The 18,169-nt window shown below is 43.1% G+C and overlaps 1 protein-coding gene across 2 annotated transcripts in view; it reads left to right on the forward strand.

Moving 5' to 3' along the window:
• Positions 1 to 18,169, forward strand: part of GLIS3 (GLIS family zinc finger 3) — a 619,418-nt gene that overhangs the window by 39,362 nt on the left and 561,887 nt on the right. For both annotated transcript variants that reach the window (XM_068271394.1, XM_068271395.1), the window contains exon 2: positions 13,933 to 14,398. In XM_068271394.1, the coding sequence (XP_068127495.1) occupies positions 14,032 to 14,398 (367 nt within the window). In that variant the 5' untranslated portion in view covers positions 13,933 to 14,031. The remainder of the gene's footprint in view (positions 1 to 13,932; positions 14,399 to 18,169) is intronic.

Here is an 18,169-nt window from a genome sequence, read left to right on the forward strand (position 1 = left end):
ATGCACAGCACTCCAGGCGACCATCTGTACAGCCTGGTGCATCAAGCGCACCTGCATTTATGTACACACATAGCCACACACGCTCTCTCTCAATCTGACATGCTTACATGCACATAAACACAACACTAACATTTACACTGTAATCTTCACCTCATTTGCTAGGATATCTTCAGTCTCATTTCCATCGAGTACTCCAGCCTCCTCCTCCCTTTCTTCACTACAGGCAGGGACCTCTCTATCAACAGCAGAAAGGGGAGGCAGTAAACCCTTCTGGAGTTTCACCTTTGCTGTGCCACTTCAGTGTGTACAAGCGTGTGCAGAAAAGTAACATAGTGACATGTCAGTCCCCTGCCCTGCTAAGCTCATAAACAGTGATCAAGTAGCAATAAGAGAATTGAAACAAGCACCCTGACCACTGGGTGGCACTCATTGTAACACTGAGAAGGAGTAAATATTAATATATATAGCGCCATCATCTTCTGCAGCTCTGTATAGAGTTTATTATCTTGTCACTTAACTGTCCCTCAGGGGGGCTCACAATCTAATTCCTACTGTAGTCATATGTCTATGTATGTATCATGTAGTGTATGTATAGTACACATGTAGTGTATGTCATCAGGTCACAGGTGGTTCTCCACCTACCTCCTTGGAATGCATTGGTGGCCATGTTTCTGAAGACTGCCAAAGAATTTTGGAAACCTCCGAATGCATTGCCACAACCTGCCCTCAGCTTGCCAGCCACCAATCAGGAAGGAATAATTACCTGCCTGGAGAGATGGCAGTACAGGTAGGTATTTAAACCTAACCCCCCCCCTCTCTCCATTATTGAGAAAGAGATGAAAGCTGTACTCTTTAATGTTGAACCCCTTTTCTGAAAACAAAAAACAAACAGAAGGGGGAAATATCAGAGTCAAATGGAATGCAATGTGACCCTGTCTGCTTCTCCTGACCCTGTCCGCATCTTCAGTGGTAAAAATCAGTAATTGAGATTATTTGGGGATAACAAATTTACTATGCAGAATTTGAACACCACCCTATTTTTTTAATGTATTAAAGAGAACCCGAGGTGGGATTATATTATGCTAGTGGGGCACAGAGGCTGGTTGTGCACACTAACACCAGCCTCTGTTACCCCATGGTGTGCCTCAAAGACCCCCCTGCGCGCCGCTATACCCCTGCAGTGCTGGCAACACGCAGCGTGTCGCCAGCACAATGTTTATCTAAGCGATGTCTGTCAGCGCCACTCCCCCGCCTCTTCCGTATCGGTGCTACCCGCCGTGTCACTTCCCTCCAATCAGTGGGAGGGAAGGGACACAGGCGGGCAGTGCCGATGAGGAGGCGGGGGAGCGGCGCTGACAGACAGCGCTTAGGTAAATATTGTCGCTAGCACTGCGGGGGTATAGCGGCGCGCAGGGGGTGTCTTTGAGGCACACCATGGGGCAACAGAGGCTGGTGATAGTGTGCACAACCAGCCTCTGTGCCCCACTAGCATAATAAAATCCCACCTCGGGTTCTCTTTAAAAAGCTCTAATCCTGCAAATGACAGTGATAGATATTAGGCCTTTTCTGTACAATGTAGCTGTGATATTATGTAGTCTGTCACCTGTGGCAACAGAAATGATTATTATCGTCAGTGAAAATATTTTGCTTTACACAGATTGCTGCCTCATGTCTGGCCAGACTTCTAAGCATACTAACATGCATGACACAAAAAGTGAGCATTATTTTATTACCATCCAAGCTCATGTTTTATTACTGCATAATCTGTTCATTGATTGCAAATACAATCCATGACACGCCCTTATGATTGACAGTTATGATTTTAGAAAAGTTACGAGTGGTGGCATTCATGGACATTTCTGTCTGCCTGTCTTGTGTGAAGGATGTAGAATAAAATACACACCGTTACTCTTTTTCTTAAATTTCAGACTTGCATTAACTGTGCTTTCTGACCTAAAAGCTTTAAGGAAATGTTTTGCTTATGTTTAAAATATACCATAGCAGAACGTAACATTTTAAACAAACAGCAGAATATTATGCGCCCTGCAGCTGAACAAAATAGAAACACTTTGACAGATGGAAATAAGATATTGTTTTTTTCTGCAGTATTAAGAGGTGCCTATTTCTGTCAGTCATCAGTTGTAATCGTGGAGGCATGTAAATCAGATTGAACTCCTCTGTGTCAAAACTCTTACTTTTGAAGGGGTCATTGTCAGTATTACTCTAGAGAGAAATTGAAATGTTGAATTTACACTTGCAACGTTTAAAGTATAACCTGACTGGAGGTAAAATGAAAATTTGCCATATCTTCCTAAACTGTGCATAGTAGGTAGATCTGGCAATACATTCATTCTAGATCTACTGTATGGCTGTATTTTATATATTTATGCAGGTAGCCATTTAACCAGCCTGGCGGTATGGACGAGCTCAGCTCGTCCATTACCGCCGGAGGCTGCCGCTCAGGCCCTGCTAGGCCGATTTTCATCAAATAAAAAGATGCACACGCAGCCGGCACTTTGCCAGCCGCATGTGCTACCTGATCGCCGCCGCAGTGCGGAGATCCGCCGCGTGCAGCGGCGATCCGCCGCGTGCAGCAGCGAAAGAGGGTCCCCCCAGCTGCCCGAGCCCAGCGCAGCCGGACCAAACCGTTCCGGCCAGCGCTTAGGGCTGGATCGGAGGCGGCTGACGTCAGGACGTCGGCTGACGTCCATGACGTCACTCCGCTCATCGCCATGGCTCATCGCGGCCTTTCTTGTTACTTCTGATCGCCGGAGGCAACAGGAGTGCCCTTCAGTGGGCTTTCATGCAGCCAACTTTCAGTTGGCTGCATGCAATAGTTTTTTTTTAATAAAAAAACCGTCCGGAGCGATCTTAATAGAACAGGTTAAGCTCCAATGAAACAGGTAAGCACCATCACTGACTAGGTGATATGCAAATGTTTTGCAGACAATTGGATGCGTTTCACATAGAAGCCTATTATGGAATGCTTTAGTCTTCGGACTTTAAATGGACTGCTTCACTTGCCGTTGGAGATCTGGTTTAACAGTGAACTGAACCTTAGTTTCTTCCAGATATTGATGTTTTACTTTGTCTGCCACTTTGCACCAATAGATGCTAGAATAAATCTTGACTATTATTGATTGTACCTCTGCAGCTACTAGCTCTGTACCTCCCATTGCAGTACACATCTATGGGAAACTTGTTCACATACTTCTGCTACCCATGACCCTCATACTACTGCTGGTGTTCATCGAGAAAAAATAACATGTCCAGTAGACATTCAGTCAATGTTTTAAGATCATAACCTCATAAATGACATAGTTTTAATATATATATATATATATATATATATATATATATATATATATATATATATATATATATATATATATATATATATATATATATATATATATATATATATATACAGGGAGTGCAGAATTATTAGGCAAGTTGTATTTTTGAGGAATAATTTTATTATTGAATAACAACCATGTTCTCAATGAACCCCAAAAACTCATTAATATCAAAGTTGAATATTTTTGAAAGTAGTTTTTAGTTTGTTTTTAGTTTTAGCTATTTTAGGGGGATATCTGTGTGTGCAGGTGACTATTACTGTGCATAATTATTAGGCAACTTAACAAAAAACAAATATATACCCATTTCAATTATGTATTTTTACCAGTAAACCAATATAACATCTCAACATTCACAAATATATAGTTATTTTTTTTTTTTTATTTTGGTTGAAAAAAGACATACGTCCATCGAGTTCAACCAGTATATATACATTTCTGACATTCAAAAACAAAACAAAAACAAATCAGTGACCAATATAGCCACCTTTCTTTGCAAGGACACTCAAAAACCTGCCATCCATGGATTCTGTCAGTGTTTTGATCTGTTCACCATCAACATTGCGTGCAGCAGCAACCACAGCCTCCCAGACACTGTTCAGAGAGGTGTACTGTTTTCCCTCCTTGTAAATCTCACATTTTATGATGGACCACAGGTTCTCAATGGGGTTCAGATCAGGTGAACAAGGAGGCCATGTCATTAGTTTTTCTTCTTTTATACCCTTTCTTGCCAGCCACACTGTGAAGTACTTGGACGCGTGTGATGGAGCATTGTCCTGCATGAAAATCATGTTTTTCTTGAAGGATGCAGACTTCTTCCTGTACCACTGCTTGAAGAAGGTGTCTTCCAGAAACTGGCGTCTGGGTCGGGCTGGAGCTCTCTGCCCTTTACCAATCCAGCCACAGGCCCATTCATCTGGCCCATCAAGACTCACTCTCATTTCATCAGTCCATAAAACCTTAGAAAAATCAGTCTTGAGATATTTCTTGGCCCAGTCTTGACGTTTCAGCTTGTGTGTCTTGTTCAGTGGTGGTCGTCTTTCAGCCTTTCTTACCTTGGCCATGTCTCTGAGTATTGCACACCTTGTGCTTTTGAGCACTCCAGTGATGTTGCAGCTCTGAAATATGGCCAAACTGGTGGCAAGTGGCATCTTGGCAGCTGCACGCTTGACTTTTTTCTCAGTTCATGGGCAGTTATTTTGCGCCTTGGTTTTTCCACATGCTTCTTGCGACCCTGTTGACTATTTAGAATGAAACGCTTGATTGTTCAATGATCACGCTTCAGAAGCTTTGCAATTTTAGGAGTGCTGTATCCCTCTGCAAGATATCTCACTATTTTTGACTTTTCTGAGCCTGTCAAGTCCTTCTTTTGACCCATTTTGCCAAAGGAAAAGAAGTTGCCTAATAATTATGCACACCTGATATAGGGTGTTGATGTCATTAGACCACACCCCTTCTCATTACATAGATGCACATCACCTAATATGCTTAATTGGTAGTAGGCTTTCGAGCCTATACAGCTTGGAGTAAGACAACATGCATAAAGAGGATGATGTGGTCAAAATACTCATTTGCCTAATAATTCTGCACTCCCTGTATGTATATATATATATATATATATATATATATATATATATATATATATATAAATATATATATATATATATATATATATATATATATATACATATATATATATACAGTATATGTTTGCTAGATTTAATATGAATACAGAATCTAACCTATAATCTAATCTATTAACCACTTCACCTCCAAGGGTTTTTCCCTTTAAAAACCAGAGCAATTTTCAGGGCCCATTCACACTTGAAAATGGCAAGATGCTAGCACTTAGTGCTAGTTTTTTGCATGAGTGATTTTACCGCAATTATCGCAGTAAAATTACTGTACAAATTCGCATTTGATGCACTTCAATAGCATGATAATTGCGATCGCTCCCAAATCACCGTAAAATGCTGCATGTAACGTGTTTGCGAATTCCGCTACTCACGAAAGCCAATCACTGCCATATACTTAATGTTGCGCTAGCGCTTTGGCAATTCGCGGTAATCACCCACTAATCGCCCAAGTGAGAAAGGGCCCTCACGCTTCAGCACTGCATCCATTTATCTGCCAAAAACCTTATCAGTACTTATCACACTGAAAGGATCTTTAGCTTGTTTTTTTAGCCACCAATTAGGCTTTCTTTCGGCGGTACTTTTTGCTAAGAATTATTTTATTCTAACTGTAGTAGGAATAATAAGACAATAAATGGAAAATAAGACAAAAAATGGAAAAAATAATTATTTCTCAGTTTTCGGCCATTATAGTTTTAAAATACAGTAAAACGTTCTACTGTGGATGAAAGCCACACTGTAACGATCGATGTAACACAGAGAGGATCTGATTACCGGTGATCTGCAGTATCACCGAGAATACAGATATATACCCGATTATTGATGATCTGCAGTATCACCGATAATCAGATATATCTCTAACCTCTGGACACCTGAGTAATATGAATGTTTGGTGCAACAGTAATACTTTGAGGAGAGCCTCCGTATAGAGGGTGCAAGGCAGTAAGAGATACTGCCCAAAGAACAGGCTCCTTCCAAAGGCCTGAGGCTCCCCGAGGGGAGGAGTCAGGCTGAGAGTGGGAAGGACCAGAGTGTGAGTGACACCAATGGTGGAGTGTCACTGACAGATCTGTGAACTATCTCTAAACAGAGGAGATAGTTCTCGAGGTCAGACAAGCCAGGTCGGCAACAGACAGACAGATCAGATACAGAGGAAAGAGACTGATACGGAATCCTAAGGCAAGCAAGGTTTGGCAACGGAGTGTCAGATATAGCGAGGTACCAAACCAGAGATCAGAAGAGAGGTCAGGAGAAGCAGAAGGTCATAACAAATAATCAACAATTGTCTAGTCTAAAGGTGTGAGCTCCTTGATCATCAACACCCTGGAACTAGTCTGAAGATATAACAGGATGGTAAAGCTAATTCCTAGTCTTGGGTGTGAGCTCCATAGTCATCAACACCCTAGAACTAGTCTGAAGAATAACACAGATAATATACAGTATTCCTAATCTGGGGTGTGAGGTCCGTGATCAACACCCTGGAACTGGTCTAGAGAATAACACAAATGATATACAGAATTCCTAATCTGAGGTGTGAGGTCCTTGGTCATTAACACCCAGGAACTGGTCTAAAGAATAACACAGAATCTGACAAAAAGGTCTGAGTGCTTCCACGTAGTGATCGCAACGGCAGACAACCAGAGAATGACCAGCACCCAGTATATATAGCAAGGCGCTCTCCAGCGCCTCCCCTAAGTGCTGGACCAATGGGAAGTGGTGGAATTGTCAGCTGACCGGCTTGGTCAGCTGACTCCCTTGTGGCTGTCATAAAAGCTCTGCCTCTCAGCGCGCACGCGCGTCCTTCTGAACCTGTGTGGACTATCAGTCCCAGCCACACCAGACCTGTGCTGCAAACCATCCGCTGTGCTGAGCGCGGAACCAGCCGCACCGCTATCAGAGCATGCGGCGGTTCCTCCGCGTTCAGCCATACTGCCAGACGTAGGCCTATGCGTGCAAACTGCCGCGTCGGACGCGGAATCTGCCGCCTTGTTCTTCAGTCATGCTAGCAGATGCAAGCCCACGCGCGCAACCTGCCGTGTTGGACGCGGAATCAGCCGCCTTGCTCTGAGCACCCGCGGCGGCTTTTCCGCGTTTTCTCACACCAGTTATTGTAAAATTTAAAATATTTCCCTAGTACAATGTATGGCACCAATATTTTATTTGGAAATAAAGGTGCATTTTTTTCAGTTTTGTGTCCATCACTAATAACAAGCCCATAATTTAAAAAATAACAGTAATATACCCTCTGTATGTTAAAAAGTTCAGTTCTTTAGGTAACTATCTAATTCTTATTAAATTGTAATTTTTTAAATTTTTCGAATGATCGGTGAGAACAAGTGCGGGAGCAAGTGCGGGAACCAGCGAGGTAGCGAGCCAGAATGTGCTGCAGCAAGGGATGAATATCTATGCCCCTGCAAGGTGTAGTGGTGTTTTGCAGGAAAGTGGTTAAAAGTAATCTGCAGTGTATTTTATTTTCGTACAAATACACATATGACAACCTCTATGACATTTGTGATGGCACTGACCAGAAAGGTTAGACAAAGACAAATAACATTTTTATTGAGCTTTTCTCCTGGCAGACTCAAAGTGCCAGAGTTGCAGCAACTAGGGCGCACTCAATAACAGTGTTAAGGAGTCTTACCCAAGGTCTCCTTACTGAATTACTGGCTTACAGAACAGGAAGAGTTGAGATTTGAACCTTGGTTGTCTGTGTCAGACGCAGAGCCCTTAACCAGTACACTATCCAGCCACTGTGCAATATTAAAATGTTATTTAGGTATGTAAATTATGACAGAGATGGCTTTATGTGGAGGATCAGGTTTACTTTGAGAATCCATGTAAGTTTCGCTTTAGCTGTTTTTCACATGGGGTATGGAAAGCTGCATATTATGCAGTCCCTTACACTTGTTTTCAACTGTGTGATTTAATGAAAATGTGATAACTAACAATGCATTCTTACCCTCTGCCCTCACAATTTTGTCACCATAGAACTACATTTCACTCGTGGTCTGCAGTAAAACAATAACAAAAATACTTTCCATCTCGTTACCTAATTGGATTAGATGAAATCTGTCACCCTTGTATAAAGGGAGACACTTAAAGCCTGAAATAAATGATAGCTATAACAAAGGCTATACTGATAAGTACATGTTCTACATACCTCTAGAAAGCTTAAGTTGCCATACTGGCTGTACAGGAAAATGAGATTATTTATAATGCAATAAATGTATTGTAGTGACAGTGACTTTATCACTTTTTAGCATTTCCTTTTTGTTTCAGATAAAGAATCAAACATGAAAACCTTAAAAACGTTTGACAGTTTATATCATCCATCTTTTTAAAATATAATAATAATAATTGCAGTATTTGTATAGCGCCTTTCTCCTGTCGGACTCAAAGCGCTTGCGAGGCAGCCACTAGAGCGCACTCAGTAGGCAGTAGCAGTGTTAGGGAGTCTTGCCCAAAGCGCTCCTTACTGAATTACTGGCTTACTGAACAGGCAGAGCCGAGATTCGAACCCAGGTCTCCTGTGTCAGAGGCAGAGCCCTTAACCAGTACATCACCCAGCCACTACACAATACATCCAATATGACCCCTTTCATAACTCAGGTGGAGTAATTTATCAGTTTTGTCACACAAAAAGGAATGTAGAGCATGCCAAAGTGTGACAGGTCTATTATACCAGCAAAACTTAATTTATAAAGCTATCTGGCAAATACCACTTTCCCCCAGTACTTGGTAAAAGTGCAACTGTCCCTGCCTGACATCTGTCACAAATCCGACTTGGGTATTTATGTTTTTGTTGTAAAGGATTTCAGGCATAGAGGTCACAAACCACCACAAACCACCTGATAAATAAGCATCAACTTGCTTTGAACTGTGTAAACGAGATGCAGAAGTGGACAGTTGCTCAGAGCAACCAATCAGAATACTGGATTTGGGTACTCAGTTTTCATTGCACTGGATTTAATAAATCTGCAGCTGAATTGTTTGCATCTTTGTCTGATAAATATCTCCAAAGTTATTTTGTGGTTTAGTGACCCAAACCTTTTTGATCTAAATTGCTTTTTTTTTTTTCATTTTCAGCTAAAACAACAAAATTTTAGCACACTTATGAAATATGTGTCTTTCTAATCCTTAGCAATGGACACTGTGATTATTAATGAATGCTGTAAGAATTAATTTTCCAGCCTCTTAGCCATGACCTTGGCTTTTAACGTCAGTGTATGTGCATGGGCTTGTGAGCTTGCTTACTCATCTGTGCACCACCAAACTGGCATAGCAGGTAAAAGACAACAGGTTACCAGGATATAGATGAGCTTTTCTACTCAGTTTTGAGAACTCTCATCTGTTATGACAATTTACTGCCGAGCCAATCTCTGGGGTTCAGCTATGCCTGGATTAATAATGACCATACTTGTAACAATCAATTTTCAGGGTCCATTCAAACTTGCGATTGCAAATGCTTTAGCAATCGGTTAACAATTTTGCATTGTGATTTTGCAGCGATTGTACAGTGATTGCTCTTTGTTATTCTCATTCGGTGCAATTAGAAATGCATCCTGATTGCTCCAAAAATTCTGCATGAGATTTCTGCAAATCGCAAGTGCTGTAGTGTGAATGATCCCATAGGGATACATTGTACACAACGTTTTGCAGATCACGACCTTGATTCACTAAAGCCTAAAAGCTTTGCACAAGCAAACTAGGGTGCTAAGTAGTTTGCAGCACGGGCAAAGCTGTTACTGATCGCACGCTATTTGGTGCGTGCGAAACCTCACACCGGTGCGTGCAAAACGTCGCACCGTCCGCGTCCTAAGTAGCTTTTCAGGCAATTTTACACCAGACAGTGCGCCGTTTCACAGAATACAGAATTCTTTATTCGCCAAGTGCGACAGGCGCCGCACCCGGAATTATTTGTGGACACAGGCAATTGGCATGGATCAAATAACACAACAACATAGAGCAAACTATAATACGAATACCATAACAACATGGTGCAAATACAATACATAGTGAAAGTAGCTACATTCTATACAGCTGCATATTTACACCGCAATGCTTAGTACTGGTGACTACTATCATTGTGTCAAGAGTGAGCATATGGGAATCAGTCATTGGGCGTGCTCTGGGGTGCCAAGGATCTTGGAGGGAGCTAGAAAATGGCGTTGGAGAGATGGTCTGAATTGAGAAGGGTAATTGCTTGTGGGAAAAATGTATTTCTGCGCCTTGTGGTTTTGGTGGGGATAGACCTATAGCGACGCCCTGAGCGGAGGAGGTTAAAGAAGTGATTTCCAGGGTGGGAGGGGTCATGTATGATCCTGTTGGCCCTGGACTTCATTCTGGATGTATGGAGAAGGTCTAGTGGAGGCAGGGGGGACCCGATAATCCTCTCTGCAGTGTTGATAACTCTCTGGAGTTTGAGCCTGTCCCTTGCGTTAGCACCCAAGTACCAGACGATGATGGAGGAGCAAAGGACAGATTCAATGGTCGCCGTGTAGAAACTGGTCAGTAGTTCCCTTGGCATTCCAAACTTCCTCAGCTGTCTCAGGAAGAACAGTCTCTGCTGGGCTTTCTTTTGTGTTGTGGAGGTATTTACATCCCATCTCAATTTCTCGGTGATGCCTAGGAGCCGAGCACTTTGTACCCTGGTGACCTCCGTGCCATTGATGAAGACTGGGCTGGGTGGTGGAGCGTTCTTCCTGAAGTCCACTATCAGTTCCACAGTTTTTGCCGCGTTTAGTACAAGTCTGTTGTCTGAGCACCACCCGAGGGTCCGCTCAATCTCGCGGTGATATTCAAGCTCGCCATCTTCACCGGTGAGACCTAGAATGGTGGTATCATCCGCAAACTTAATGACCTTGACCGTGTCCACAGATGAGGTGCAGCTGTTTGTGTACAGGGAAAAGAGCATCGGCGATAGTACACACCCTTGCGGTGCACCAGTGTTGGTGGTTCTTACGCTGGAGAAGCAGTCGCCAAGTCTAACTAGCTGTGTCCTGTTAGAGAGAAAGTCTTTGATCCAGGCACAGAGGGTGGGGCAACACCAAGTCGTTCCAGGTTGTCATGCAGAATGTTCGGACAGATGGTGTTAAATGCGGAACTGAAGTCCAGGAGGAGGATCCTGGCATATGACTTGGGTTTATCCAGGTGTTCAGTGATATGTGCAAGAATGATGTTTATGGTGTCATCCACAGATCGGTTGGCCCTGTATGCAAATTGGAGAGGATCCAGTAGTGGATCAGTGTGGTTCTGCAGATGGGATAGGACCAGTCTTTCGAAGGTCTTCATGATGATTGGAGTTAAGGCCACCGGTCTGAAGTTGTTTAGATCCGTGACTCCTGGCTTCTTGGGGACTGGAATGATGACGGATTTTTTGAAACAGGAAGGAACTTTGCCCAGCTCCAGGGATCTGTTGAAAATGGAGGCAAGGACCGGGGCTAGCTGACCTGCACAGGTTTTCAGACAGGATGGGGATATGCCATCCGTGCCTGAGGCCTTCCTTGTCTTTAGCTTCCGGAGGTGCTTTAGTACGTTGGCCTCCTGGACTGTAGCCAGTGCAGGGGGGGGGGGGCATGCAGACCAGAGTGTGGAGGAGAGGAGGGTAGTGGATGCCTGAGAGAGGATGTGGTCACCTGATATACGGGGTTGATTGGTTTGGCCTCGAACCCGCAATAGAATTTATTGAGCTCCTCAGCTAGTGGGGTATTTGGAAGTATGTGTTGAGGAGTAGACCTGAAGTTTGTGGCAGCCCTTAGGCCTTTCCAGACCTCTCGAGCGTTGTTGGATTGAAGGTTAATTTTCAGCTTGTTTGAGTATTCCCTCTTTGCCACCTTCAGCTCTCGTTTTAGGGTGTTCCTGGCCTCCCTGAACTCCTCTGGTGTTCCGGATTTGTGGGCTTCCTCTTTTGACTTCCGTAGCTTGCGTAGTCTGCCATTGAACCAGGGCTTATTGTTTGGGAAGATCTTAATGGTCGCCGCTGGAATGCATGTTTCTTCGCAGAACCTAATGTAGGAGGTGACATTTTCTGCCCATTCCTCCAGACAGGAGGAACGCGCACCAGTGCAACGTTTCGCGCAAACCAGGCAGCGCTAGACTTTGCGCGTGCAAACTTTTGCACGCATATTAGCGCGTGCAAAGGCACTTTGCAGACGCTAAGGAGCTTTTCACTGGTGTGCTAACACTTAGCACCCTTTAGTGAATCAAGTCCCACCAGTGATAAGCAAAGCGCTGGAAAATGCCTGAGAAGTGCCCCAGTGTGAATGGGGCCTCAATGTGATCAGATGAAATGATTGCATTGAGGAAAAGCTCACCACTGAAAAAGGTTGAAAATTTAAGTTTAAATGTGCTTTTCAGATTATGAGTTGCCTACTAGTCTGTTCCATTGAAGTATTATTCTGTGATCCACTTGATAGAATTTACAGTCTTTTTCATTTAATAAAAAGAGAAATGCTTCCAAAAAGGCTAGAAGTAGGGTCAGCATTAGGCTTCTTTTCCCTGTTAAAGGCAGGGAGTTAATCACCTTCATTACCTGTCAGCTGCTACCGTCCACCAGCCAGCCACTTGCTAGTGCTCTGCACAGGTGGTGGACAAACCCCCCCCCCCCCATGGAGTTACATCTGAGCTTAGCAGTTGCCATCCTCAGATGCGACAAGAGACAGATTTTCGCCACTATGTAATGCTGCCACGTGTCAAATGCTTCCATTTGCCTGCGTGTAATTGTAATTAAGAAAGTCTGTCATAACGGTGTCATAAGTAGGGATAATGTTGTTGATTAAATGGGGACATACCTAAAGTGTCAACACTGCTCTGGCCCATAACATAAGAAAAAAACACTGGATATAGCATAAGCCCTACCATGTTATCACCCCTACCTCAAATGTAGGTTATGAGGGATGGAGCCCCTACAGTTAACATTTTTTTTTGGGTTCTTTGCAAGAAGAGCAAGGGGAGGGAGAAGGGTCTGCTGCTTCCCTTGTCTGCTATTCCACCAATGTTGAGTCATGCTAGTTGCTATTGATTAGGGGACACTCAAGCTCATTAGCTCTGCCTCCCTGGTCACCCAACCTGCATTATGGAGTAAGCCCTGGGAGAGCTATACTATTTTTTAAATTAAAAAAACGAAAAAAGAAAAAAATCCAGTTTTTGATTTTAATTCCCAGCCTTTACACTGCAGAATAACAGCACACATATTTCAAAATTGTACATATGGCTGGACAGCCAAGCACTGCAATGCCTGTTGATGAATGGGTAAAGTTGCATGTGAATGTATGATTTTCTGTTTCAGTGGAGCTCTCTGTGACTCCTGATGTACAGAAAGCAGGAGTTCTTGTTTTCTGCACTTTCTGTTTTTTTTTGTAACTAAGGATTGGTGCCTGTATATTGATCACTAGAGGATGTTGTTTTTGGAAGAAAGTGCACTTATTATAAAAAATACAGTTATGCCTGCTGTGTCTTTGCAGAATTCTTGCATTGCTTATTTAATAAAAACGCTCTGTTTTGTATGTGCTGCTAAATATTCTTAACCACTTAAGTACCAGCAGTCTCTGCCCCCTTAAGGACCAGAGAATGCTGGTACAGAAAAGGCGCAATCACGGCGGAATCCCGTCATAACCACCATCACCGCCGCACGTCAGGATGCGGGGCCACCCACTCTGCCATTTCTATGGCGGCAGAGTTTCTGTGAGCCGGTCAGGAACCGCTTTCAATGGCTCCTTACCCTGTCTTTCAATGTAAGCCAATGGGAGCGGCTTACATTGAAAGACAGGGCCAGGAGCCAATGAAATAGTTTCCTGACCAGCTCACAGGGCGTTTATGAGCCCTCCTTTATTTAGTGCTTCACCGGCACTTCTTGCGTTTACTGTAATGTAATGTTCATATCTTCACAATTGCCATTAATAACTTTTAGGTAATAACTAATATGTTATATATTTTTTTGACAGACGTATTTAACTCAAGACAACCAAATGGAAACACTTTAATGACTGAGAAACTTCCATTCGATCTCCATATTAAAAGAACAGTCAATTACGCCTAGGACAATGAATGGAAGAACTTGCAATATGAACCACAGGTCAACAGGCACCCCTCAGGGACCTGGAATGGTCAGTGGGCAGCAGATACCACCCATAAGGGTGCAAACAGGGACTCCTTGTCCATCTTCTAATAGCGCCACACCCAGTCCAGCTAATGGGAACTTCTACTTCAAGATGCCTCTTGGAGGGGGAGTCGCACCCCAAAGCAATGAAAGCACTATTCACTTACCTGCTTTAAGTCCCAGAAGGCAGGTCATCACTAATGGGAAGCCTGTTTTCCAAGTCCCCCTGGCTCCAATTCTTCAGCCATCCTCATCATCCAAGCCAAAGCAGCAGGAGTATGGGCCTCCTTTTCCTGCTAGTTGCTTAAAAGGTTAGTGGTGAAATTAAGGTGCAGATAAGGAAAATATGGGTGTATTCACTAAACTGCAGTAAGCAGAATAACATGCATATGATGAGTAGAGTCTTATGATGAGTAGAGTAGAATGCAATACATTACATGCAATGCATTATGCTCTACTCATCATGTGGTAAGACTTTACGCACGTTATTCTGCTTACCGCAGTTTAGTAAATATACCCCACAATGCTAAAGCAAAGAAAACTGTCTTTGCTTTGAATGTTAATAAGTCATTGGGAAGGACCACATTTGACATTTGTGTGAATTAAAAACAGGCCTCTGTATCACTTTATGGTGCATAGTTTCACCTTCCTCAGTAGTTCCAGGCATTCCCTCTTCTGAAATAAATCTCATTCTGTGTACATTTATCACCATCCAAAAATCTTTTTTTGTTGTTGCAAAACCTACTGGCACGAGTACATCTGATGATGACTTTGCATAATGTTTGATTTGTAGTTGATTTGGCTGCTTTAAATAGATCCTGAGCCAAAACTCTAGTTCAGAAACTGGTACTCAGGTTCCAGAGGGAAGCCTCTGGATCCTACAGAGGCTTCCCTCACTGTTGTCTGGTGCCCCGTTTAGACTTCTGGACTGTGTTCCTCTTCTAGCACAACCATATTTCAGTAGCAAGGGTGGCTCTATCTTACTGCACAGGTGAGGCCTTACTCATGTAGGTGCAGTATTGCCATGCTCATGCTTGAGGAGGAGCACAGCCTTGAGAAGATTACTGATAGGCCCTTGTCAGTAATCTTTAGAGGGTCCACGCTCGAAACCAGGGACCAGAAGACAGCTTGAGAAGCCTCATTAGGACCCAGAGGCTTCCCTCTTCTTAGGTATGTGGTCTTGTACCAAGCTTTGGATCGGGTACACTTTAAGGTCAAAATGGGCAATCCAGTCCACTCAGTAAGCTTGTAAAAAAAGTGCTATTAATTCCTTTCAGTACTTTATTAGTTTACTACAAAATTACTACAGTTTACCAACTTTACTACAATTCCGAAGCTTACTACAGATGCCTCCTTACCTGAAAGAGGAAACTGTCACTCTGCTGGGAAGCTACTTCAATTTTCCTTCCTTCCTTCCTTTCTTCCTTCCTTCCTTCCTAAAAAACTTATTTTTTACTTATTCAATTTAACAGACACTTCTGGTATGTAACTTTATTTTTCACCCATTCCTTTCAGTAAAATAAAACCTTATTTTCACATTTTTATTTTAACCACTTGCTGACCAGGGGATTTTTCAATGATCGGTGCTGCGTGGGCTCTACAGCCCGCAGCACCGATCAGGAGTGCAGCAGGACGATCAGACTACCCCCCTTTTTTCCCCACTAGGGGGATGTCCTGCTGGGGGGTCTGATCGCCGCCGGCTGCATTTGCTTAGCGGGGGCTCTTCAAAGCCCCCCTCCGCAGCGTTCTCCGCCGTCTCGCCGCTGCCTCCCTCTCTCTCCCGTCCTGCGCATCGAAGGATAGGCTTCAGCCTATCATATGCCGGCGATCCCCGGCCAATCAGAGGCCGGGGATCGCCGATCTGCCTTACGGCGCTGCTGCGCAGCAGCGCCGTATGATGTAAACAGCGGGGATTTCTTCCCCGCCTGTTTACATTTTGCCGTCGAGCCGTGATCGGCGGCTCTCCGGCTGTTCACGGAGACACCCTCCGTGAACTGACATGGAAAGGCCGCTCGATCGTTTCCATGGTAACCCGCAGATGACCAGTTTACGCCAATCGGCGTTAGCTGGTCGTCAAGAGGTTAACAGTTAGAAGAGAAAATGCAAGGTCAGGGCATGATTCACTGTGAAACCAAACTTGAAAATGTTGTTCTCTCATCCCTGTTAGGGAGTTGTTTGATAACAGGTCACTTTATTACTGTATGTTTAATTAGTATTTTGGAAGAGGGGGCCTGTAAGGCAAACAAGGAAAAATCAAAGATTTTCCTAGAGGCTTTATGTGACCACTGATGGGGGAGACTACCCTGACCACTGGAGGTTGTGCGAGTTTAAGCTTTGTTCACAGGGGCAGTTTAGCTTAATTGTTGATTGTACTTTGAATTCCAGAGCCAGTTCACATGAAAACATAGCAAATATAATTTTTAAAAAGTTTTTGTAGAGAATAGAGATAGAAAATAGAACAATTGTAACAATAGGGGACCTTTTCTGTAGTTGAGTCCTAAGAACAAAAAAACAAAACAAAAAAACAAACATACTTAGGGCCGGTTCACACGGACGGCAGGCGGCGTTGGGGCGGCCAGGAAGTCGCGTCGTCCTGTGACGTCCCGTTCGGTGGCGGCGGTACAGAGATCGTCGCAATCGGCGTTTCTCGTCCCCGCAGGGGGACATGAAGCCGTGCCGGCTAGCCGTCCCTGGACGTTGCATGTGGCTTCTAGGGACGGCCGAAACGATGCGTTAAATCGGGATCAGAACGCTGCGTTTATGCAATCGACGGTAATCGACGGTAACCGCGCAATGCTAAACGCTCCTATTTACTTGAATGGGAGAGTTTAGCCGATGGGTCCCGAACGCTTGACGGTAGACGCCGCCAAGCGTCCGTGTGAACCGGCCCTTGCAGGAGCAAGTTTACCAGGTGCAAAGAAAACTGGAGCAAACAAGGAGTAATTATGCAAGATACCCCATCACAACAGGTTGTTGTTTTCTTACCAGCTGCTCTGGGCATCTTCTCCTTTTCCATGTTTGACTCACACTTTTGTGCATAGGCCTTAAAGCGGACCTGAACTCAGAACATCTTCTCTGTTCTAACAAAATACACAACAGCATAATAACCTTTAAAGAAAAACATATCTGTGTTACAGCTGATACAAATCCTAAAATAAATCTGCACTGTTTCTACTTCCTAATTCATGGAAGCAGACATAATGTTAGTTAATCAGCACCATAGGTTCTTTTTCAATTCAGTTTTCTCCTAGGAGATCATTTTTCATCTTCTGTTTAAATAAACTGTTCAGCACTCTGCAAATGAAAAAGTAACAAAAAGTAAGTGAAAAACTGATAGCAAAATTATTCTAAGTATTTTCTTGCTTGCTGATGGCTTGAAAGTCATTTTATTGATTAGGTGTGAAGTTATCAATTAGGAGGATCACTAAGGTGAAAAAGTAATTGAACAGGGTCAAAGTGTTGTTAATTCAAGTCAACCAATCAGTATTCAATCACTTTGTTGTGGAGAGAAGATTACAATCGAATTGGTTGCTAACATGTTTCTGAACGTTTTTAAATGTTCTTTCCACTTGTCTTATTAACTAAGCCCACAAGAGCCATATACAAGGTTAATCTGATGTATTCCAGATCTGTTTCTTTTTAAAACAACAGAGAGGCTAAAATGTAATAAGTCTCAGGAAAATAAGCCAATCAGCCAATTTTTACTATTTGGCAAACAGACTTTTTTTCTGAACTTATTTGGGAAAATTTCAAATAATGTTTACATTTTTTTAGGATATGTAAAAATGTAAGTGTTATATAAAAGAAAAAATGGAGGCTTAAGTAAAATATACATTCATTGCTTAACTTTTATAGCTTTTTAGCAAGGCTTGGTGTACAGAGGCGCCAGAGTAGAATAAAAACCTTTAAAAAAACGTCTAAAAGAGGGGGATGTTCAGGTGGACTTACCTCCCTCGAAAATATAAAACTCAATTGAGTCACAATATATCAATACAAAAATGTTTTATTTAACTCCACTTAGTGCAATGTGTTTCACAGGTGTGGTCCTGCCTCATCAGGCAAACAGGAGTATAACTCAATGG

Source organism: Hyperolius riggenbachi, chromosome 1, assembly GCF_040937935.1.
Source record: "Hyperolius riggenbachi isolate aHypRig1 chromosome 1, aHypRig1.pri, whole genome shotgun sequence".
NCBI classification, from domain to species: Eukaryota; Metazoa; Chordata; class Amphibia; order Anura; family Hyperoliidae; genus Hyperolius; species Hyperolius riggenbachi.